Genomic DNA, 25010 nt, shown 5'->3' with positions numbered 1-25010 from the left:
CTTCTTCTTTTTTCTAACGTTGCTGTAATTGCTGGTGGTGCAGTGATATCTCGTTATTTGACTTGCATCCTGGAATGGCTAGTGATCACAAATATTTCTTGTTTGTTAGCCACTTGATATCTTCTTGGTAAATCATCTATTCATGTCCTCTTCCCATGTTTGAATGGAATTCCTCTTCTTTTTCTTGCTGAAGTCTTGCAACTTTCTATAGCTTTCAGAGATTAATCCTTGTCTGACATATCATTGCCAACATTTTTTCTTAGTCTGTGGGCTCTTTTTACATGAAGTCATTTGATGCACACACGTTCCTGTTATTCTAATGGATTTATTTGTTTGTTTTTGTAATTTTTAAATAATTACTTGTTTTTATAGTGCAAAGGATGGAGTTTTCCGCCGTTACCGGGGTCCAGGAATCTTTGAAGACCTGCAAAATTATATTGTGGAGAAGAAATGGCAATCAGTTGAGCCTCTGACTGGCTGGAAATCCCCGGCTTCTCTAACGTAACTTGTTACTTTTTTTGTTACAAGATAACATTATTAAAGCAGCAGCATCAAGCTAGCTGCCATAGTGTCTTGATAGCCTACATTTTCCTGTAGATGCCCCTCTATTTCCATAGGACACTCGTGATCATTCTTGTCCTATGTGATACTTCTAGTTTTATGACCCATGTATGTTTCCATTACCCTGGAGATTAAGTCACTGGAGTTAGGTGGGTTATAAAAAGCTTCTTTAGCATTTTCAAAGTCATGCTGTTTCTGTTCTTGTAAGAAAAATTATATGTGTGTGTATAGTATTGAGCATTTATTTGCATTCTTTTTACCTTATTGATAAAATGGAGTAGCTCTTTATATATATATATATATATTTCATGACTTCTGTATCCTAATGTGGAAACAACATTATCTGTTGTCCTTTGTGATTATAAAGACAAAGTATTTAGAAGGGAAGAGCCAGATCAGAAATTGGGGACAGATACTCTCAAGAGAGTATATAGTGTGTTCATAGGCACCAATTTAGAAAAAACAACTACAAAACCCTGCATGCTGTGCTCAGAGTAGAGAGGTGACATTAGCATGAGCTGAGTGAGGAAGGCGAGCCACAGCTGGGCCAATGAGCCTTGTAAAGGTTCATGATGAGGTACTTGCCTTTTGTCAGTACATATTACGAGAAAATGACCTAGAATTCTGAGATTGGAGGGAGCAGGAATAGATGGAGGTGAAGGTTGGCATAGTTGTTCAACATAGAGATGGTGTTAGTTTAGATGGATTGATGTAGAATAAGTTTTAAGGTAAACTTGACCAAGGCAATAAATAAAGAGAGGGGAGCTCAACAAATAAAAACTCCTAGGCCTCTGACTTAAGCGCTTGTTGGAATTTGATACCACTGACTGATTTGAGCAAAGGAATATCAAAGTTTGTGTTTCACAAGTTTGAAATGTAGACTTCTTTTTATAGCTATCCACAGTGAATTCAGGAACTCAGAATCAAATATGAGAGTCTTCAGCCTGTGGACAGTGTTCAAAACCTTAGACAAGATCACTCAGAGCAAAAGAGATAAGAGTGCTTGGGACTGAACCATAACAGGCCCCAGCATTAAGTGGTTAGGGGGTGGACAACAAAAGGAAATGGGAAATGAGCATTTATGAGGCAGGAGGAAGGAGAAATAGGGTTTCCTAGAGACCAAGTAAAGAATGCTTGTTAGCAAAAAGTGAAATCTTAGATGCAGGTATTGAAAGAAGCAGGATGGGGTCTCATCATTGCCTTGAGAAGTAGTGTTTGTGCAGAAGTCAGGATGAAAGCCAGATCTAATTGGGTTAAAATAGTGTGTATTTTTATGGTAATGAAGAAGAAATACCAAGTGTAGACTACTTTTGGAGTCGTTTGTCTATGATAAATTCATAGAGGGCCATGGGAGGGCCAGAATGCTATTTTTCAATGATGGAAGGGAGTAGGGCAGGTTATCCCATTGCTGTCAAGTCGATTCTAACTCACAACTTATTGGACAAAGATGCACTGCTCCATGAGGCTTCCAAGACAGCCTCATCTCTCTCCCATGTAGCAGCTGGTGGGTTTGAACCATGGATCTTGTAGGAGAAATTGCTAATGTAAGAAGAGCCAATGAGTGAAAGCTACTCATTAACAAGACACAAGAAATGAGATCTGAGCTACTGTGGAGGAGTAAGAGGATTGGCCTGTGTTAGGGCAGATAGCCTTAATGGCGCCGTGGTTAAGCACTGGATTGCTAACTGAAAGACCAAAGGTGTATACCCACTAGGTGCTACTCCAGAGAAGAGTGCTGGCGATCTAATTCCATAAAGATTATAGCCTTCGAAATCCTTTGGAGCAGTTCTTTTCTACCTTTTAAATTCTCCATGAGTCAGTATCAGCTTCACAGCAACTTCAGAGTATCACCTTCACAGGTTTTGGTTTTTAGAGCAGGTAGACTTTCTCTTTTGTAACAAGAGGAGTGCATGTGGAGAACAGACTCCGATTTAGTGGTGGTAGAAGATAAGAGAGATCATGTAAATGGCTTCTGATTCCCTAGTGACATACGAGGAATGTTTGTTAGCTGAAAGTACATGAGAAGAGGAGATGATAAGGTATGAAGAGAGAAAAGAGGAAATTTGCTGTCATCTCAAAGCCCAAGAATTCAGTGGGCTCAGGAGTACTGCATGCTCCTGGAAGAACGACTAGTCAGCTGGTCATAGATCTCCCAGTGACATTCAGCTCCCCAGGTTTGTAGAGTAGAAGGAGAAAGGAATTTGAGTACATTTTTAATAGAGTGATTGAGATGATGAGTAGGCTCATAAGAAAAGAAATGAGTTCAAGAGAGAGGGAAATAGAGAGTAAGAAGTACAGGCTCTGTACTGCCACCTGAATTTGGAATTCTTTTTCATAGTATATGTAACCAGTGAGTCTCTTTCTCTCTATTAACTCATTTATTTATGTTTAGAATGTCGGGCATGGCTGGTCTTTTTAGCATCTCTGGCAAGATATGGGTAAGTGATCTTAAATATACGCTGTGAAATTATATTCCCAGAGAGTTTTATTTAAGACAAAGATGTGGCTTCTAAGCAATAGAAAATTAGCCATTTAATAAAAACTTTGATACCGTGACTTTTGTTCTTATGTCAAACAGTTAGTCTCATGTGGTGTCCATATGGAAAGATGTCTGTTGGCAGGTACGCTCTAAGAAAGGCGTGAACATCGTATTTTCTTGGGTCAGTAATGAACCTTTTATCAAAGTTTTAAAAGACAGTAGGTCTCTCTTGTTCTCTATTTCTTTGATCCCTGCAGATCAAAATATGCCCAAGTCTGAAAATAGCTCTATATGTTAGGGAGTCAGAAGACTACTGCAGTGTCTGTTTCTGTAACTGACGTTTTAGGGAGACACTAGTCGTGTTTTTCATTATGTATTATTCATGGCTACTTTAGTATCACAATGGCAGGGTTGAGTTGGGAAAGAAACTCTGACCCACAAACCTGAAATGGTTGCTTGCTATCTCTTTAAAAGAAAAGAAACGCTGTGTACTTCTACTACATAGAATCAGGGTCATATTATTACACTGAGTCATTGCAGAGAATAAGAACATTTATTCAGGTTAAATACCGATTTATGTAATCTCGTGTAGCCTTTATTCTTCCGTCTCTGAAGGGATGCACTAAACCCTACCAGATTTGGTGTGATTACCCAGCAATTAAATATGATCTCCTTCAAATATATTTCAAAATCTCCAGAAGTGAGTCCCCATGGATGTACTTTCTAAGCTCTGTTTTTAGGTCAACCTTGGAACTTAGATTTCAAGAAACTTAGGAGAGTTCTTTGCCATCTCTCATACATAATAATGCATGTTAAGGAAAATTTAAGAGAACTCTTTTATGTCCCTTACATTTGCATTTTATGTCCCATACATTTTACATTTGCTGCCTTCCAAGATAGGAATTGCTATTTGGCTAGTTGAAGACTTGGATTCTGGTTTTTGTTTTTTCTTCATTCAACTTTTAAATTTTGCCTTTGTTCATCATATTAAATTATAAAATATTTTTCTTCTCCCCATATGGTTTGAAATGCATGTTTCCTTCTGCTACTTTGTTAATATTGGTGAGATACTTAGAATTAAAAATGGCAAACTGGGAATTGACAGTAAGGTATTAAGCCTTTTGCAATAGCTTGCACTTACGGGGAGCTATGGAGGTGATAAACAGCGGAGAGCCTTGTAGGCAGGCGTGCTAGCTCTTGTCCACCAGGACAATTGTAATAGGTGGTTACCAAGAAGCATGGATAGCAGGGGCCTAAACAGAACCTAAGATAAATCAAGACGTTTGTTCTTGTGGGTTAAGAAGAGTTGGAGTAGAAGTTGACAGCAACCTTCACCAGTTGTAGTAGAGAGGACTGACCGTATATTCTCGAATATAAGCCAACTCGAGTATATGCCGAGGTACCTAATTTTGACCTGGGAAACCAGAAAAACTGATTGACTCGAGTATACACCTAGGGTGGGAAATGCAGGATGTGAATTAACACAGAGACCAGAGGGGAGAGACTGAGCGCAGCCACAGACACATCCTTATCAGTTCAGCTGCCTGCGTAAGTGAATCACTACAGGTACTTCTGTGAATTGGAGCCGTCCACTTCATAGGACTGCTCTGATTGGTTAGATGTGAGTAAGCAAACATTCAAAGCCCTGCAGTGTCAGCGGGGCTTTGAATGAACAGCAGAGGAATGACAGTCACCTGCGAGATGTTACACCTCGCTGGGGTACCACTGACGCATTTATAAGCACATTTTTTGTGTTGAGAAACTTGGCTTATACATGAGTATATACGGTACTTTCAGAGAGAGGGTGTGAGGGAAGATAAATACTTAATTGCCCATATATAGCTTAGCACTTAGTGTTTAGATAAACAAGAGTTAGATAAGTAGCTACATTACAACCAGAAAAATACTGCAGTTTGCAGTGCACCAAGGCCTGAAATGGAGATTTTATCTTTTTATATGCAGCGCCTAACTGTGGGCAGCAGAGATAATCCTGTGTGGGTGTGTAGCATTGAAGAAAGAACCAGATGGAATATAGAATATTAATAACCAGTTAAGTTTTTCTTTTCAGTGATTGAGAAGTTCAGTAATTGAGAAGTTCAGTAATATATATATTAATATATATATATATATATACACTAGGTATTTAGAAAGTATACCAAAAATTTATAATGTTTATAAGTTTATAATGTTTATAAGTATTTATAATGTTTATAAGTATACCAAAAATTTATAATGTTCATTGTCTATACTACATTCTTACTGCACCTAGCTCGCTTCTTTCAACCTTTGTGTTGCTGTTATATTTTAAGTGAGTTTTGTAAAAAACATAAAAAAATCAAACCCAATGTCACTGAGTTATGTCAGTCTTATGTGGTTTTGCGGAAACTGTCGATTATTGTGGCAGCAGCCAGCCTTTTCTTTCTCCCGTAGAGCAGCGGGTATGATGGGCATGAATCATCAATGTTGTGGTTTGCAGCCTAATGCCTAACCCACAGTGCCATCAGGTCCCTTTGGAAAAGCAAGTAACCTAAGCACCAAACCCATTGCAATGAGTCGGTTTTGACCCACAGCCACCTCTATCTAGGGCTGCTGCTGCTAGAAATGCCCACGGGAGCAGGCGCCTTTACCTCAGTAGGCTAGTGGGTTAGCACTACCACTGCAGCCAGGAGTAAGTACTTAAACTGATAAACTTACTCCACTTACATTTGTTGTATAACAAATATATTTAACGCTTGTCCTTTCCCCCTCCTGTCTATGCTTTAAATATGGATTTAAATAAGTCTCGGGAGCCCGAAGGGGCAGTTTTTCTCTGTCTTGTAGGCTTGCTGTGAGTTGGAATCACCTCCGTTGCACTGAGCTTTATGAGTTTACAGCTTAAGAAAACAAAACTCTTAATGCAGCAACCAGAATGGAAATAATGAGAATATTCATACATTTTAAAGGTTATAACCAATGTCACTGAACAGTTTGTGTAGAAATTGTTGAATGGAAACTAAACTGCTATGTTAACCTTCACCGAAATCCCAAAATATCATTTAATAAACAAAGAAAACATGGATTAGGAAACTGTGAAGGCATTCCTTAATTTCCCACTGTCCACTCTATAGTTCTTTTCACCCAAACCATACTTAAAATTCATTACCAGTCATTATTCAGTGTTATCACTCATATATCAAAATTTATCAAAGTGTACACTCTAGATACTTTATTATACTTAAATTCTACTTGGAAGCATATATATGTATAATTTAAGTTGGGAAAAGAATCTTGTGGCAGGACTCCTGACCTCTTTTTGTAGAATCCAGGCTTTGGCCTCTTCATCATAAGGAGTCTGAAATCTGGCCTGTGGAACCTACCCTTGACCAACCGTCAGGCCTCTATGTCAATTTCCACCTGTAGGCGCAAATATGAAACCATGCACTGAGTCAGGCCTGACAGCTGTCGTGGAGAAGAAAGGCTTTACCTCTGACCTATAGAAGCTTTTCCCTCACCCACCGTCCCTTAAATCCATTTAAATATTGAGGAATTTTCTTCTCTTTCATTCTGATGTAATGATGTTTGTCCAGAGTCTTCTCAAACAATATGTATGTAGCTAAAATTTCACTTTGTCATGTATTACAATAACAAAGTATTAGCCCCATCAGGTCACATTTTAGTATGTTTATTAAATGGGGTAGAATATTTCCTTATAATGAGCTCATGAATCATTGATCGCCATAAACAAAAGCTACTAATTTTTGGAAATTTACAATGAGAAACAAAAATCTAAAACAAAATGAGATCGCTTTTAAACAGTATTAACCCCACCCCGAAACATTTCGAGTACCTAGTACTATGCTAGCCATAAGGGCAAAAAGGGACTCCACCGCCATAGTGAACTCAGAGACAGTATTCATGCTCTGGTGTAGTGGGACAGCCCTTGGGCTGTTCACTGCGAGGTCAGCAGTTCACAAGCACTGGCCATGGAGGATGATGGAGGGAGGGAGAAATCACCAGCTAAGGGGGAAAGAGAAGGGTTTCTACTCCAACAAAGAGTTACAGTTTGGGAAAGCCATGGGGACTGTTCTCATTTTCCCCTGATGGCAGTGAATTTGGTTTGATTTGGTTTGGTTGTAAAAACACAACTTGACTTTTGAGTCTATAGTATTACTGGAGGCCCAGTGGTGTAAGGGTTATATCTGTGACGTGTAGGGTCAGCAGTTTGAAACCACCAGCCCTTCCAAGGTAGGAAGACTGGGCTTTCAACTCCAGCAGTCTTGGAAACTCACAGGGGTTTGTCTGATAGGGTCGCTGTAAGTTAGCATCAAATCGAGGGCAGTGAGTTGAGAGTAATAATGACCTAAAAGACCATAAGATGGCAGGGTTTCCCTGAAAAGCTCAAGTAAATTTCCTAGAGAAAATTGATGCAGTGAAGTGACAATATTTGAATAAGAGGCTACTTTGAATATGCCGTGAAGTATGTGACTCAGACTTCAATGATTGAGACTAGTGGCAAATAATTTATTGAAATTTAGAAAATAACAGGTATCCTGAGTCTTGCCCTAATACATTTTCCCCCCAAAAGGACTTACGATTTTATCCATAAAGGCTTTTAATGACATACAATTTATCCCCACTCTATGACTAAAGTAAATGACCAGATATTATTTATAAAGCATCACCCACAGACCAGCACAGAGGTAGCCTGGTGTTCCATACCTTTCAGTATATCGGTACATTGCAGAGTTGGATCCTGATGATGGCTCTGAATTCTCAAGGAAAACATAAATTACACACAGTGCACAGTATTTTATAGAGTGGGGGGACTTCCATCAAGAAGATTTTGAATGAAGCAGCATTTCCCCCAATACTTCTTTTACCTGCTAACTATAGCATGCGGGGTTTCTCATATTGCACTGTTGCCCTGGCTGAGGACAGATACTGACCAGTGTCACCATCAGATCAAACCGAGTCACAATCCCTATAAACAGTGACTTCGTTATCTAGGACAGCAATAACAGAAGTACCATAGGGGGTGGCTTCAACAAATGTTATTTTTCTCATAGCTCAGGAAGCTGAAGGTCGGAATTGAGGGTGCCAGTTGTAGGGGAAGGCCCGCTCGTTCAGCCCCCGAGACGGGTCCTGTGCTGCTACTGTTCCTGGTTCCTTGTGGATTTCCGTTTGTCCTGGCATCCATCCTGCCCTGTCTCCCCTCTCCTTTAATCTCTGATTCTTAAAAAGAGCTGGATCCCAGAGATACCCAATGCCAATTCTGCCTCACTAACATAACAAAGACAAATACTTCCCAAATGGGATTATAACCACCGGCACAGGCATGGAAATGATGATTTACGACATATAACAGGAGAAAAGGGGCACACAACTCAATCTATAGCAAAAGACTTAAAGATTTGCCAGTATTTTTCCTTATTTAATAAATATTATACATTGTGAGTTCACATGTCAGGATTAAAATTTTTATTGGGGCTTTATGTGTTTTGCTGAACAAGAAAATAGAATCTCAGATTATGAGGCTAAATCCAAAAGTATTGCTATGAAAAACATAAAAAATTTTTTGAACAAAAATATCCAACGCAAAGCTTGATTCTCAACCTGTCCTCCATCAAGGTCTTCGCACTCCTGAAGGCAGTGTTTCCGTCGCTTACCCTCCCCGAAGAACTCTGCTCTCTCTGATGTACAGGATGTTCAAAGATGTCTTGGCATCCTCAAAGAACTCCCATGTTACTTTTAAATGTTCTTTGAGTTTGGGGAACAAAAAGAGGTCTGAAGGGGCAAAGTCAGGGATGGGATACGGTTTCCCAATAAAATTCTCCCAGAACAGCTCTCATTTCCCTCAAAGAATGAGCAAGTGCTTAAAATGATGGGGAAAAAATTCCTCTATACAACTTTCTTGGCCTTTTTTCTCACTAATGATGGTTGCAGTTATCCTAAAAGTTCTTCATAATAAGCCCTTATGATCATCCCATGTTCTTCGAGAAAACTATCAAGACCAACCCGGTGGTAGCCCCTGGCCAAAAAAAAAAAAAAAAAAGCCAACGCAGCAAAAACCACATGAGTTGTTAAAACCTTCTGTGCATTCTTCTCTGGCTCAAATTTTACTGGCCCAGCAGATTCCTGTAGAATTCACTGTTTTTCCTTTTGAATGGAGCCCTAGTGGCATGGTGGTTACACATTGGATTGCAATCTGCAAGGTGAGAAGTTCAAAATCACCAGCCATTACACAGTGAGTCAGCATCTATAGCATGGCAGTGAATTTTCTATCTTTTTGACGTTAAACTTTTTGAGACGAAGACAAGTGCACTACTGAGAGGCCTTATCTGGAGCCCTCTCGATCTCAGGGGCATGTTTAAACACATGGCATGTGAAATAACCCCATGCAGGTATGAACTAGAGCCCCGTAGTATTTGACTTTCCCTCATATTTTAGATCAATTAAAATGCTTGTCTTGCACTTGTTTGTAGGCTTATCAATCAGAAGTGGGCCAGAATACAATATACTATGTAGTTGCATTATTTAAAAATAGATCCAATAGGGGATATTTAAGTAATTTAGATTTTGAGAAATATGAAATTAAAATAGAAACTTAAAATGATTTTCACCAATATGATCATTTGGTAGGTAAATTATTCAGCTGTTAACTCAGACTGCTGAGCCATTTTATTATGAGAGCCCAGAAATTGCTTTTTAAATTAATAAATACATGAATGGTAATTAATAGACAATGTTGAAGCTATCAGGGTCTGAAACATGACGGATGCCCTGATGACCAGTAACTCATCCTCAGTAAGCATGGTCCCTGCAAATCCCTGAGTGGGCTGGAACTTCACATTAGGAGAGTCATCTCTATAATGTCTGCGTAATTCAGGATGTGAACAGTTTCTAGCGTAGATTGCATCTGTTCATTCACTCTGTAGCATCTTCAAATAAAGTCCAGAGTAACAGTAAATGGGATGCATGCTCTATGTAAAGGCTTTTTTTTATCCTGTCAGATATTACATTTTGTGTTTTATGCTATTTTAGGAAAAGTATTAGGATGGGTAAGGGTAAACAAAGATATGACCATAAGCAAGAAATAAGGATATTGTAAAGTATTTGTGTCCTAAAAGCATTAATTTGTTTACAATTAATGTACAAGCCCAAGAAGGTGAAAACTTTAAAAATATGGATGCCATGTTTAATCTGAGGTCTCTAGAGGGTGTTTCAAAAAGATTGTGAAAAATGGAATTAAACACAAACATTTACAAACCCTCTTGTAAAATTGTTAGAGGAAAGTTCCTATTACTTATGATCTTGATTCTTACTTTACATTTCCATTATAAAACTAGATTTGTTCTTTGTTGTTGTTGTTGCTGTTTGGTGCAGGTAAGTCAGTGTGAAGTCATGGCGACAACCATATGTACCACGGAATGAAACACGTTGGCTAGCCTCTATGGTAGCAGTATGAGGGAGAGAGAGAGGGAGAGGGAGGTTGCAGCTTTGTGTTGTAGCTAAAGAGGAGACTTAAACATTTCTGTCTCATTGCAAGTGAATATATTTCCTCTTCTGATTACAGCATCTTCACAACTATCTCACAGTGACCCTGGGGATTCCTGTTTGGTGTTCCTATGTCTTTTTCGTCGTAGCCACCTTGATTTTCGGCCTTTTCATGGGTCTGGTAAGAGATAATACAATTTTTTAAATCATCTTTAGGACAAAATGGGTTTCGCAGAAACCTAAGAAATAGATAGCACTTACATATTCTTTTGTGCCCAACCTAAGCAATTAAATAACCTTTGCTTATTTGAGACCATTTCCATGAAATCTTTAATGTGGTAGAAAATTTATTAAATGATTAACTCCTTATCCTATTCCCTCAATATTCTAAAGCCTTGTGCTGCATAGAATATAGGCAGTGATTAAAGGAGGAGTATTTTAAATAGATGGTCAGTTTCCAAGACAACTGTAATTTCACACGTTGCCTGCTTGATTAGACCATTGTGCTAGTAAGGCCAGAGCTGTGAATTCACTCCTGGGGTAAACAAGTTGGCTTTTCTTGTTTGTATTCTGTAATTACAAATCTAACCCTGGCCAGCTTCTCTACTGCTTTTTTCCCAAAGTAATTTGTGTAAGAAAATGTTTCCACAGCAACCCAGACTCACTGTGAATGTAGGTAAGATACAAAACAAATGACCATGTTCTCTTTGGACATGAAAGTAAGCATCTATACGTTTTTCCCCTAGGTATATTCTTTGTAAGAGTATAATAACCCTATTAATGATATAGAAAACTCTAAGTAATTTGGCTTATTTTACTCATATATGTAAGTGAAATAGCTTCTTATTATATCCCTTTATCTACAATTGATCATTTAAATTCTAGTTAAGCATTGTGCTGTTTGCTAATTGCACAGCTTCTAAATGTTATATTATGGGAAAGTGGTTGTGATTATTAAAGTTTTAGTGAATAAACTTTTAAGTGAGACTATCCTGAAGTCTGTTCTTACATTATATTTTGGCTCTTTAGCAATGATTGTGCAGTTGCACTTACATTCCTAAGCTGGTTGACCGAGCTGTAACTGCAGGGAGCCACGGGAGTGGGAGCTGTTTTGATGTGCGCACGCTCAGTTCAGACTGGCTGCTTGTTGAGATGTGCCTGCTGGTCTTAGTGTCAGGGGTGGGCGATGGGACTTCAGTACCTGTATATGCCATCTATTATGTCCTGGGAATGTCTTACTGTTTTGCATGGATTCTTTTGCAAACTAACAGATCTCCATTGTTCTGCCCTCAAAGGATTTGAGCTCTAAGTGAACTGTAGTTATCTTTGCTTCTCCTGTCTCTTGTCTGGTTTTGTTAGTTCTGATTCACAGTGGCTTCGTGTAGAAGGGAACAAAACAAGACCGTTTGATCCTACCCTGTCCTTACAAGTGTTGCTGTACCTGTGCCCCTGCTGCAGCCCCCGTGTCAGCCCTCTCTTCTTAAGGGTCTTCCTCTTGCTTGTATGTCCCGAGGAAGAATGGAGCTGATTCCAGATGGTCCCCATGTTTAAATAGCCTAGGATGTCAATTCTCCGTAAGATAGTAGAGATAATACTTCACACGCTGAAAACAAAGTCCTGTTTTAATACAGCTCTGAAAACTCTTAAATTCAGATCTCTGCTCAAATGCCTTTTTGCCCCTGTGGTAAGTATTGAGAGAACACTGTGGCTACAAGTTTTCCTTCACCACCTTAGGTTTCTTAGATACTTTTTACATACCTTTCGTGGATTAACCTTGCAATTTGAAACGATTGGTGTTCTTAACCCAACTTAAGACAACTGTTCCAAAATAGTACTTTCACTAACTCTGTGGAATATAATAGTATTTGACATCAGAGCTGTTTCGAAAAATGGTGTTTGTATAATGAACTCCAGTAAAAGAACACTTCCTTCTGTCAGTGTCTGGCCCTGCACCCTGCCCACAGGATAGAACCATGCCTATGTTGACACACCTCCTGTGAGGTCAGGCTCTATGGATTCTTCAGTAGCCTTACCCACAACCCCACAACCGGGTCGGAATTAAAGGAACAATTCAGATCCAGTGAGCCTGAGAAGAGATTGGTGAGCACGGATGTCCCAGTGCTCATCATGGCCTCCAGTGAAAGAGCCGTGGACGTGCTCCGTGGGGTCCCCTCCTGGAGGACCGTTCGCCCATCGAGAGTTTGTCACTTGATGGCATTTGTGCTCGGTAGAACGGGCTTCCGGCAGTTGAGTACTCTGTGGCAGGTTGGCCTGTCTTGGGCGTGAAAATTGGGCCCGGGCCGACCTTGGTCCTGTGGCTGAGCTACTCGTCCTTCCCAGCAGTAGCTTTCCATGAAAGAGTGACGTCTTCATGTTCCTTGTATCCTGTAGGCCCGACTGGTATGTTTCCTATTTTCCCTCATTGTGAAAGAGGAGACATGGATAAAGATGATGATTGGATTTTTATTTGTTTTTCTCGATGAAGCCTAGTGATGGTTGTTCTATTTTCCTGTTATTATTAGCTTGTAAACCAGGGACTTGGTTTTAGGGATCAAGTGAATTCTTGCCATTTTATGCCAATATGGTAAAGAAGCTTCAGTGCAAAGAGCCATAAAGAACCGTCGTGGGCAGCATCAGTTTCGGTTGTCTGTAGTTCTCCTCTGAGGAGAGAAGGCAGCAAAACCCTTGACCAGCAGGAACGCGAAACAGAACTGAACCAGTGTCCCAATGAGCTAGAGCTAAGGGCGTCCCTGCACACATCGTTCGGTAACAGACTGTTTTCCGTTGATATAGACAGAGGTCCAAACCTTGCTGCTCAGGCAGGGTATTTTCCTAGGTGCCACTGCGAGTACCTCCCGTAGAGGAGAGACTCCAATATTATGAGACATGGCTCCCTCCTCTGTGAAAACGAGTAAATTCTTTCCTCGCCACATTTTATACCTGACTATGTGAGTAGATCCTAAAGGCTGAAACTAAACCCTGAATGAATCAGTGTAGAGGAGGGAGGTGCCATTCCCCTATAGACCTTATTTTTAAACTGCCATTCTTAGTGGCTTAGAAAAAAAGGGTGTTCCATTCCAAGGAAGCGGTATCTCAGAGCATAGACCTGAAGCGTGAGACTGTCGTAATGTTCTGCCTTAGTGTATTCAGATGGAAAGGATTTTCTCTTTGCGGCTCAAGTCACTTTAATGGCTTCAAGCATGTGGCCCCTAACCCATAGAATCTTCCTTGTGTTCTTTTACCTACCCCCGTGGTCTCAACCTGCACGTCATGGCTTTTGCTGGCTCCTGAGCACCCCCCGTGATCCTCCTCGGTGTAGTGTAGGGCAGCCGGAGAGCTGGGTGGTTCCTCAGCCTCTGACTGTGCCCAGGCCTTAACCCCAGTCAGTCATTCTTAGTCCTTCCCCAGCTCATACCTGCCTGTCATCTCTTTATCTCAGATTTCGGAGTACTTACTCATTTTTCTCCCGAGACTCACGTTCCATATTGTTTTCTAGTGAAACCCCGCCCCCCACACACACCATACAGCTCAAGAGTCAGGGTTTTAAATTTTCCCTACTTTTCAACTTAAGCTTCTACCCCAAGATATTAATATGGTGCCTTGAATCTTGCAAACCCATATATTAAGTGATATATGAACAAATGAACAGTAATCAGCCTGAACACAAAATAGGGTGCTCATTTAATGTTTATATAGCAGAATCAGAAGAATTATGACTGGGGCTTATTTAAAAGTTCTGAGCACCATATATATAGATAGATAGACAGACGGACAGACAATATGAAGTACTGTTACTACGGCTTTGAAGGCTGGGCAGCTATTCAGAGTGCAGACATAGTCTGGGAGTTAGCAAGGTACAAAGGTTGGTGGGTGACAGCTGGAACCTGGGCAGCTTTCTGCTGTGTTGGTTCACTGTGGTGTCACAGTGTGGAGAATGGCCCCAACTTGTCTCAGCTCCAGCAGACTCTGCCCTGTTTAACATGCCTATTATCTTTATCTTTGTGGCCCGGGCTGCTCCATAGGTGTGGAATATAAACAAATCAAACAAACAAATATAAACAAAGTTTGCAAATCAGCCATTGAGCTGATTCTGACTCACGGCGACTTACAGGACAGAGTAGAACTGCCACTGGGTTTCTGAGACTGTTAGTCTTGACAGGAGTAGAAAGCCTTGTCTCTCCCCCCGAGGAGCGGCCCACCACCACCAGGGCTTGTAGGTGTGAAATGTGGACCGTTTTGAAGGAGCTTGTAGTTTATTGGGACGAGCTAACAGGAGCCATGGTGCAGGCAAGGCAAGGTCAACACTCGAGCTAATAAATCACATCTGAGATATGGTTTAGCTCACAGCTGGTGTCTGTAGAAATGGCTTATGGTACTCTTGAGATTTCCAGCTCAGATAGGGATTACCTCATGGTGAGAGGCAGCCCATGTACAGGCTAGTTTTGTTTTGACCAGCATAGTGTTTTGTAAAAGATCTCTGAGGCTTGGTTGGTGGCATATCTTTTTTTTTTTTCTTCCTTATACCTGCTTGATTCATCTGTTTGTAACAGGCTTTCTGGAGACAATTGACTTGGTGACCTGTGCTCTCAAATAGCATTTTTTGCCTTATGTTTCCATTTTAAAATAGGAACTTGTTAATTATTCCTTTGTCCTTTTGGAGGGCATTGGGCCAACTGCTAATTATCTGTCTAAGAATATCTGCATGCAGTGGCAGCGAGGCCTAATTTTGAGGCCCTGGGGTAAAAAATGTTCTCTCGACTAACTGTACAATCACCTTTTCCCCATCCAGGTCTTGGTGATAATATCAGAATGCTTCTACGTCCCACTTCCCAGGCACTTCTCGGGCCATTCTGGTAAGCATGATGAGCCCATGGGGTAAAATACCTTTGGGCTTCTGCCTTGTGCTTGATCCTGCTCCTATAGGTGGCGGGTTTTACCAACTTGATTGATCAGATGGCCAAACCCAAAGTCTATAAAGTTAATTTTCTAGGGAGATTTAAACAAACATTTTTACCTGCTGATAAAGAATGCTTCCTTTGGCTTATTTTTCTCCTTTACCTCCTTTGAGTGCATGCTCTTCCATTAATCAGTGTCCAGCTTTTGCATTAGGCAAGGTTGGAATGAAAAAGGAGAGACAGGACCTCGCACTTATTGAACTTCTATTATGTATCAGTTACTATGCAACCTCCTAACTGGTTTGCTGTTGAGAAATAGAGGCTCTGATAGGCTGTCCATGCCCCAGGCACACAGCCGAAAGATGGGTCCTTGTGTTTTTAGTGAACTTCTGTGCAGGTCCCATGTTGTGCACTCTTCCACGCTGTTGCTGGACCAGGTGGGCCCAGACTCTCATATCTTTATTCATGACTGTGTTTGGAAATTTATATGGGGAGTTGATAATGACTGAAATTTATGTGAGAATTTAAATAAACTCACGTTTCTTTATAGTCTTTGAAATTTTCAAGGCTTCAACATTCCATAGAAAATTAGAAAGCATATTTTGTTCCTTAGAATTCAATTCAATCCAGTTTAGGCAAAATGGAGAATTGATTGGCTCATAAAATTGACATGTCCAGGGATTTTAGGCGTAGCCCAAGTGAAGGTAGGTAGGTGTCTGCTTCTGTCTAGGTGGCTCTGTGATTGTCAGTATCTCTCTACCTCCCATTGGATCTGCTTAGGAATTCCCTCCCTCAGAGGAGAACTTTCCTTCCTGACCAAGAAACCACCAACTTTATGGCATTGAGTCCCTGCGGAACCTACGGGCAGGCTAGCATCTCCGAGACTGTGACTTTTCAGGAGTAGAAAGCCTCGTCTTTCTCCCTCAGAGAGGCTGATGAATTTGAACTGCTAACCTTATTGCAGTTAGCAGCCCAGATGGTAACTTAACCCCCACTGGCCAATCATTCCAGGAGAGAACTTTGATTGGCTCCGGAGAAGCTATATTGCGGAGCCAGTCATGACCAGGGTATCACAGAGTCTCCTACAAGCTACAAAATGCAAAGGCTCTACCTGCCCACATGCCTAGTCAAGTCACCCAGTCAGAGAAGCTGGATCAGGCTGTGATAGCATCCAAGAGGACCTCAGAACTAGCACTTCCAGGGGAAGAACACTGCCCAATAGTTCTCACCTTCCCGTCTTCATTCCACTTCACAATGAAAAATACTCAGTGAATCATTACTGAATTATTACTGTTTCTTTAGAAGGCATTCTTTGTGTTACTCTTCCTTCCACAGAGCCGAATGAGAGGGCAGAGGAGACGCGCGGGGCTGAACAGTTGCAGGATGCAGAGGAGGAAAAGGATGATTCCAATGAAGACGAAAACAAGGACAGCCTTGTGGATGACGAAGAAGAGAAGGAGGACCTGGGTGATGAGGATGAAGTGGAGGAGGAGGAGGACGAGGAGGAGGACAACCTGGCAGCTGGGGAAGAGGAAGAGAAAAATGATGCCAATGACCAGGGTCCCCCAGGAGAAGACAGCACAGCTGAGGGAGAAGTGGGAGCTAAGACAGAAGTGGGTGTTCCTGAACGGCCTGGTTCAGCTGACACAGAGGTGGCAGGGGATTCAGTGAGGCAGCGCAAAAGTCATCAGGCTGATAAGGGACCATAGGCTTATGGCAGCTTTTTCTTGTGAGAGAGACCAAAGGAATGATTCCCCTTTCCTTGGTCAGCAATTTAAACCAAATCTTTACTTTTTCCTAATGAACAAGCTTTTCTCTCAAAAGAGGATCTCAAGTTATGTGTCTTCAATACATTAAGCCTCATGTAAAATTAATGAGAATTGTGCAGGCATGACAATCAGGAAACAGAAAAGCAAATGTGGTTGTTACGGTCTGTTTGTGGACTACTGGTGGGAACACGTTTATTTATTTGGCGAGAAGAAGCAATCCCAAGCCACACAGCTCCTTTTAGAAACAGGCTGTGGACCCCATAAAATAAGAGTAAAGCAGCCTCACCCTTGAGCATCCTCAGAGGGGGAAGCAGCAGTCTGGCTTCCTCTGCTTATTTCAAGTGTTTCTGGTGGTCAACGTTTGTAAGGAACAGTTTTGTTTTGAAGATTGAAATTCAGCGGATTCTGGATAGTATTTTGGCAGTCATCCCACTTCCTAAGTCACCTTTGTTGTGTTTTATTGATTTTATTTCCCCCCATTTTCCAACGTGGCTTGCACACGCCTGGCATTCTTCACCTCGCATCCCTCTTTCAGCCATTGCTGGTCATCAGTCGGTACCTGTTACCTGTGTGTGTTCTTGCATAGGGTTGAGAGCGGCAGGAACCACAGCCTCCGAGGCCATACCTGCTGGGAAATGTAACCTTTGAAAGGAAGTGTGGTATTTTTACCCCTGGGAGCTCTAAGTCTTACCAGGTCACTGTAGTGTGTGGCAGAAAACGTGAGTACGTGTTGCCTTATCTCCATCTCAAAGGGCTCCCTGGCTCTGGAACCACTTGAATAACTGGAATAGCGCTTTTGGTTTTCCTCCAGCAGTGTGCTTCGGTGAAAGAAGGAATGGAGGCAAATAACTGGAAATGAAAGGTTTAATGTCTTCTCTCTTCCTTCATTTTCTAAGTAATTGTATCTTTTAAATCTCTTGCCACTCAGCCTGCTAAACGAATAGATGTCTGTCTTTATTATCTAACAAAGACTACCACAGGGGATGGCTTTAATAAACAGATTTATTCTCTTCACATTTAGGAGGCTCGAAGTCTGAATTCAGAGCATCAGTGCAAGGGGATGGCTTTCATTCTTTGATGTCTCTGGGAAAGGCCCTTGGCTCCTTTCAACAGTTGTGGGCCCAGTGTCCCTGGGAAACCTACGCTTTGGCGTCAGTCTTACAGGAGGCTCCCAGCACAGGGGCGTAGGGCTCCATGAACATGCTCTCCTCTGGGCTCTTTTTCCCTGAAGGTTCTGAAGTCCCTCCTTTTCTGCTTGCTTCTTTTTTCTTTTATCTCTTTTAAAATAAAGGGAAGCTCCCTCGCATCCAGTCCTGTCTGTGACCTGCATCAGGGTTGTGACTTGAGGAAGGGTGACGCACGCCACCCTCACCAGCCTCATTGACATAGCAACCCGAACTCAGCCCTCATCCACACGACCGAGTCAGAACTCCATCACAGAATGGAGGTTGGTCTAGTCATGCTGACACCTATTTTTTTTTTTTTGGTGGGGGGAGGCAGGGAGGATGGACAATTTGATCCATGATAGGACCCAATTTCTTTAAAAATTAATTTATATACTTTTCTCTGACATTACTTATGTCTAGAATAAATTTAACTAATAAGATTCCAAGTTTAAGAAAGATACTGGAATTGATTTTATGCCCCTTGGGACTGAACAGCAAAGAACATAGGTGTGTGGCATAAGGAAGGTTTCTTCCTTTTAAAACTGAAGATGCCATAGATTTCTGCCTTGCTTATAAATAACTCCTGCCTGGTATTAAAGAACCCAGTAGATGAGGCCTTGGGGTGCTACACACAAGGCTGGCCATTCAGACTGCTTTTTGAACTAACAGAAAAAACATCCCAACAGGAGAAAGATGTGCTGTTGGCGCCTGTAAAGGTGTACAATCTCAGCTGTGTGTCGGAATCCACTTGGGGGATATCGGGTTTCCTGGTTTTTTTTTTTGTTTTGTTTGGTTTTGGTCTTTTTTGTCGTTTTGTTTCCTGTGCATTACCGACGGTTGCGCTGTTTCTCTTCATCTTGGAGATCTTCCTTTTTTCCTTGGACAGTGCCCTTTCACGGGGACAGTGCCCTCTTGGAGGGGACCAGCCCTCCTGATGGCATGTCCAAAAAACTTGAGATGGGGTCTCGCCATCTTTGCTGCTAGGAGCATCCGCTGTACTTTTTCAAACATGGGTGGTGTTTGTTTTCTGTATTTTTCCTTTCTTTCTCCTGGAAGCTCATTATGTACTTACTGATTCTTCACCAACATCATAATTCAAAAGCATCAATTCTTCTCTGGTTTTCTTTCTTCATTATCCAGGTTTCAAATGCCTATCAGTCATTGAATTATGAATGTATTTAACTAAACCCTACCCATTGCCACAGAGTTCGTTCCAACTCAGAGGAGCCCAGAGGATTTTGAGGCTGTAAATCTTTACAAAAGCAGACAGGCTCATCATCCTCCCATGGTAGGCTGGTGGGTATGAACTGCTGCTAACCTTGTGATTAATTAGAGATTCGTATTTTGTGCAAATGAAAATGAGGTGGAGTAAGTAAAAGTCACTGTTTTGGAATGGGGTGCAGTGCTTTTTGTGTGGGTGCCTTTGTAGCAATGAGAAGCACATTCTGACATTTCTTGCTACCTTGATTCTTCCTTATTCACCTGCTGTTAGATTTGGAAGCTTCCCGCTTCCACAGTGATCTCCTATGGAAGCTGCATACATGTAGTTCGACCCTTCCGTCCGTGGGAAGTCTGCACACTGAGTGCCTAGAGGGCCTGGCTGAGTGTGGGCCCAACTAGCGGTGTTAGAAAGCAGAGCTGCAGGGGGGCTGCTCATGGACAGTGGTTGATAAAGGCCGACTCTTTACTGAGGAAAAGGAAACCCTGTCACCACCTGTGCATGGTGACAGGATTTCAGTACATGGAGCCCTGCAGAGCCCTTGGTGCAGATGGTGAAGATATCTTTAGAACAGATCTGTTCCATGTGACCTGGGGACTTGAGTCCTTCCGGAGTGGTGAGGATATGCTCCTTCACGAATAGCACAGAGTGAAGAGTTGCAAAAAAGCCAGGAAACATGGGGCCAACCTGAGATGCCAGCCCCAAACCTCAAGCTGGCCGGAAGCAAGAGCAAGAAGGGGGACGGGTGCTTTTGCTAAAATATAACAGTAGTTTATATATGTTCTCTATATCAGTGTTGCAGTGTTATTTCTGCCAGTATTACAAAGATGTGACTGGCTTATCCTGTCCAATATACCAGTGTTTTGGAAAGTTTTCGTGTATACCTTTTGTGCCAACAGAAAAGTTCCTTGTTAATATTGCTTTACTTCAGTCTCACCTTTTGACCCTCTTGAGAAGAAATAGTCTTGAAAAAGCCAAATGTGGGGTCAACCAGTATGAAGAAGTCTACTGGAGCAGCTTTTCAGAGAAGGAGGTTCCGACTGAGGGCCTTGGGTCCCTTCAGGCCAAGAAGGGGCCTCCACGTGGCTTACTCTCAGTGATGTTTCTTGTGGACTATGAGATTGTAAATGTGTGACTCAGACAACTTCGATGTGTTTCTGATGTAATGTGTCCATATTTGTTACTAAGCAGCTTCTCCATGGAAATGCGATTTTTATACTAAAAATACTGCTCATTTGTATTGCAATGCATTATAAATTTGTTATTTATATCCTTGGCAATGGTCTTGATTATTTAGCCCACTGAGATTTCATTAATTTTCTCATTACCCACGTATTCTCTGCTTCCTCACACAGCATCTGCTGCAACTGCAGAGACTCACCAAGGGACTGCTTTGAAGCAGAACATTGCCTGAATGACAAAGCACTGATCACCCCACTGCACACAAGCCCTTGACCCTATGTGCTTTCCATTTTTATCATTTATTTCCATCTGCACCCAAATGTAGCGATATCGATGAGTGGATAAAAACAAGATGGTACCTTTATTTTTCATAAAAGCCATTCGGCCAGGCAGTGAAAGGGCTGTTAGCTTGTTCCAGCAATAATGGCTGGCCCTGGATCCTGCACGACTTGTTCTCTTTCCCTTTCCCGCCTCTCTCCCTCCTTTCTCCTTCTTTTCTCCCTGGCCTGGTGAAGCTCAACCCCAAGGCCCTGTGGCTGTTCTAGGAATTTTCAGAAAATCAAGAACAAGTCTCCAAATCCCAAGGTGCCTTCTTGTTGCAGCGCATTCTGTTGCCTGAAGAAACTCATTACACTTATCACTCAGGTCTCCCTTCTGGCCGGCGTGGCAGGCCCTGTGTGTAGCCTGACCCACCTGCTCTCCTAGGGTGTTGTCAGGGTTACCAGCCCCTAACACATCATCACAGGTCCCATAGGCGCAATTGTACAGCGATAATAAGTAAAGATTATAGTAAAGTCAGAGAGAGCATGAGAGGTAGAGTGAAATAATGGAGTCAGACACATTTCATAGTAGCATGCTCACCCCAGCCTCACTTGATGGTCCATGTGGAGAAAGAGTAATTTATTGCTAACCAAGGCTTTTATATTCTCTTGGGATGTGCAAGCCCCCTAATTACAGGTGATGACATATGTCACAGGAAAGGGTTGTGCTATAGGTAATACAGTAATGGGAGGGGGTGGTCTAGGGGTATCCATGCAATAGGAAGAGGAGGGATGAGGGGTATATATGTGACAAGATGGGCAGATCCTAGATTCAGGATGGCCGCCTAACTTTGGATGTCACTGAGCTGGTTTGACTAGAAACCATTATCAGGGTGTAAACCCATCCACAGGGACCAAACTAATGGCTGCAAGCCTTTAGGGAGAAGTAGCCCACTGTCCTGAACAGCCGGGAGCGGGAGTGGGGAGAGCTACCTGTAGTGGGACCAGACAGTAGTCTGGCAACTGACTGCCTTCAGGGAGGTAACCTGACAATCATTTACCATTAGCTGCCAGCAGTGTCCTAAGTCTAACATATATTTGGGGGAGGCGACTTGGGAGAAATCTTTGTTTCCCACAGGGCATTCCAAGACTCAGGTCTACCGGCGGGCCTGACCGTAGCAGCAGAAAAGCACAGAGGTGGCAACTCTTAAAATAGTTTTAGGGGCTGAAATGATGATTTTACTTCTCTCTCAGGCAAGGTGGTAGGCGGTGGGATGTGCGGTAAGAAAAGTATCCAAAGTTTAGCCACCAAGCTCCTCCCTCAGAGCAGCTGTGCCGCAACGCTTACATGTCATACCGAGGGGCGTCCCCCTGCGAGTGCCTCAGCCCTGGCGAACTTGCCGTTTGACATGGTGGATGAGGGACCTTCAGGCTGAGTGATATTTGTCAATTACAAAAGGACAAATAATTGCACCCACACAGTAAGAATAACAGCAAGACGTCAAAAAACAGTTTATTAGGTTCCGGTTATACTTCTCGTCCCTTTGAGGTTTGGTTACAGGATGTCCTGGCCTAGTACATCCCGGCGCTCACCTAGCATGGTCAGTGAAGCTTAGCCTGGCCTGGGAAAAAATGAGCACCAATTCCCTCAGGCTCCCTTTATTCGGCTCCGTTAAGTCTCCCAAACTAGCCCTCCTCACACCCACCTTATAGCCCCAGGTTGATTCTTGTAGCCTTTTTTTGTGGTGTCCCCAAAGTGTGCTGTTTCTCCCCCTCCCCCTTCCTCCTACATGTCCACTCTACCCTCTGGAGAAAAGAATCAGCCCTTTCTGCACAAGTCCTGGATCTTGGCTTCTGAGATTGTCCTCACTGCGCCATGAAATCGTGCCCCGGGCAAGTGGTAGATGCCAAAACGAGATTGCCAGAATTCTCAATGTGGACTTGAGGTGGAAGACAGCCACGCATATCCATGTGTCGATAAATTATACCCATGTGCCTGACACACATACACCCCTACACACACACACACATCTCTCTCTCTATTTCTCTCTGTTGTATTTGGGGCAGATCCAAAGCCCTGTCAGGCAGGCACCTGTGACAAGAGAAACTGCCTCGGCGGGCGGCCTTTGTCAAAAGTCATGTCTCCACCGCCATGGGAGGCAGAGACGAAGGAAATGCCCCGTAGCCAGTCTGTTGCATTTCGTATTTGCTCCCACCCCCCGCATTTAGTATTCCTACCTTTTCCCTCACTTCTCACCCGCTGCCTACCATCCAAAGGTCATTCCGTTCTTGGTAAATACTCGCTGGAGGGAGACTACCCCTAGCTGGGCTGCTTCACAAGTAAACACTAGCCCCATGCAGTCCTCCCGGTTTGACCAGTGTGGTCACAGTGATCTGGATGTGGATTTAACCTATGCTCTGCCCTTTGAAGCCTCAATAGAGAAATGTGTGGCTCCTCCCCAAGCTCCTCCGACCACATTTGCCAGTTTTCACTCCACCAGCCCTGGCAGGCAGCCCGCTGTAGGAATTCTCCCAGCTATTGGCCACTTAGGAGCACGTCTTCAAAGCTGTCCACATTAATGGAAGCTTTTCCCGTTTGGATTTCACGAGTGACCCCGGTGTGCGATATTCGATGCTAATATCTCGTTATTTCTGTGTTTCACTGTTGTGGAATGTGCAAGCCACGTTTGAGAATTATTATTTACCCTTCATTGGCGAGGCGCTTCACACATTTCTCAGGTTTCTGGTGCCTGTTGCCCATGCCAGCCGTTCAAAGTCAGCTTGCATTGGGGTGGCGCCCCAGCAGGCAGTTTGCTGGGAATGAACGGGTTAGGCACCTGCGGGCTTGGAGCAGCTTCTGACTGCTCTGGGCAGGATTGACTAATGCCTGCGTTCTCTGTTGAGAGAATACAATTTCATACAAAATTGGGTGACCAGTGAAGCGATCTTAAAACTAGTGTTCCATGCCCAATTTCAATGGAGGCTTATTGTTTCTTTTGCAGACAATCTCAATTTTACTACATTATATTCCCTCCATAATTTTCTTCCAAAATGAAAGCAGTCATTTCTGGTCCATTTTCATGTTCGCAGGGCCTCAACCCCACTGCACTGCCTCAGCTGTCTGAAGTTACCTCCGGAGGGCCCTCTTCAGCGGCCACTGTTTTTCCCTCCATTCGTCCCAGACCTAACCTTCACGACAAAAGGCATTATTGGCTCATGTCACTCTTTAGTGCAAGGTGCCATTAATTGAGTATCACACCACAAACCCTAAGACCCGGGATTCCCCCCCAGAACGTAACCCTTACAAATCCAGTGGGTGACTCGGGGCCTGTTTTCTCATTAGCCCAGGAATCTGACGCATAAATCATTTGGTTTTTCTCTGGGAGAATATTAAGAAGAGTCAAATTCTGTATCAAGATTAAATTTGTTTTTAAAGTCCTATTTCTTTCTTGCTAAATTTCTTCTCATTGTTTATTCTTTTTTTGGTCTCTCCATGACACTGGGTCACTGAATTTCTATAGGGTCTACAGCCATAGCACCCTGAACGTGACTGATGTCGTCTGATCTTGGAAACTCAATTTCTATAGGAAGGTCTTCTGGGCAGTGGGGTGGGGGAAAACAAGAGACAGAACAAAGCTATTTGGGTCCTTGCTGAACGGGTGGGATGTCAAATACTGTTAAGTTGATGTCTCTATTACATTATAAAGAAATCATTAAAGTATATTTGTCATTTAATTGATAATGTATGCATTCTGTGAGCTTTAATTTTGTTTACCACATCATTCTCATTTCTTTTTCTTCTCTTTGAATTTGACTCTTTAGATTTTTAATCTAAACCCATTAATAAAACATCCATGAGTTAGTTTATTGTGCCAACCTGGCCGATAAACACATGTGGGGTTAATTGAAGGGCGGAGAGAGAAATGGCTTGGTGAGCCCCACCCTTAAATTTCTCGGGTCTCTTAGTGTGTGATGGTCAGACCAGGGTGCAGTTGTCTTAGCCAGT

The 25010-nt window shown here is 42.5% G+C and overlaps 1 protein-coding gene across 1 annotated transcript in view; it reads left to right on the top strand.

The window, feature by feature from the left end:
* TMX4 (thioredoxin related transmembrane protein 4) overlaps positions 1-20842 on the top strand; it is a 47212-nt gene extending 26370 nt beyond the window's left edge. The window contains exons 4-8 of the mRNA XM_075563984.1: positions 373-501; positions 2954-2999; positions 10593-10694; positions 15303-15366; positions 16744-20842. Coding sequence (XP_075420099.1) covers positions 373-501; positions 2954-2999; positions 10593-10694; positions 15303-15366; positions 16744-17117 — 715 coding nt within the window. The 3' untranslated portion in view covers positions 17118-20842. The remainder of the gene's footprint in view (positions 1-372; positions 502-2953; positions 3000-10592; positions 10695-15302; positions 15367-16743) is intronic.
* The last annotated feature ends 4168 nt before the right edge of the window (positions 20843-25010 follow it).

Source organism: Tenrec ecaudatus, chromosome 12 (assembly GCF_050624435.1).
Source record: "Tenrec ecaudatus isolate mTenEca1 chromosome 12, mTenEca1.hap1, whole genome shotgun sequence".
Classification (NCBI taxonomy): Eukaryota; Metazoa; Chordata; class Mammalia; order Afrosoricida; family Tenrecidae; genus Tenrec; species Tenrec ecaudatus.
The sequence above is the reverse complement of the archived record's forward strand: the minus strand, read 5'-3'. Positions and strand labels throughout refer to the sequence as shown.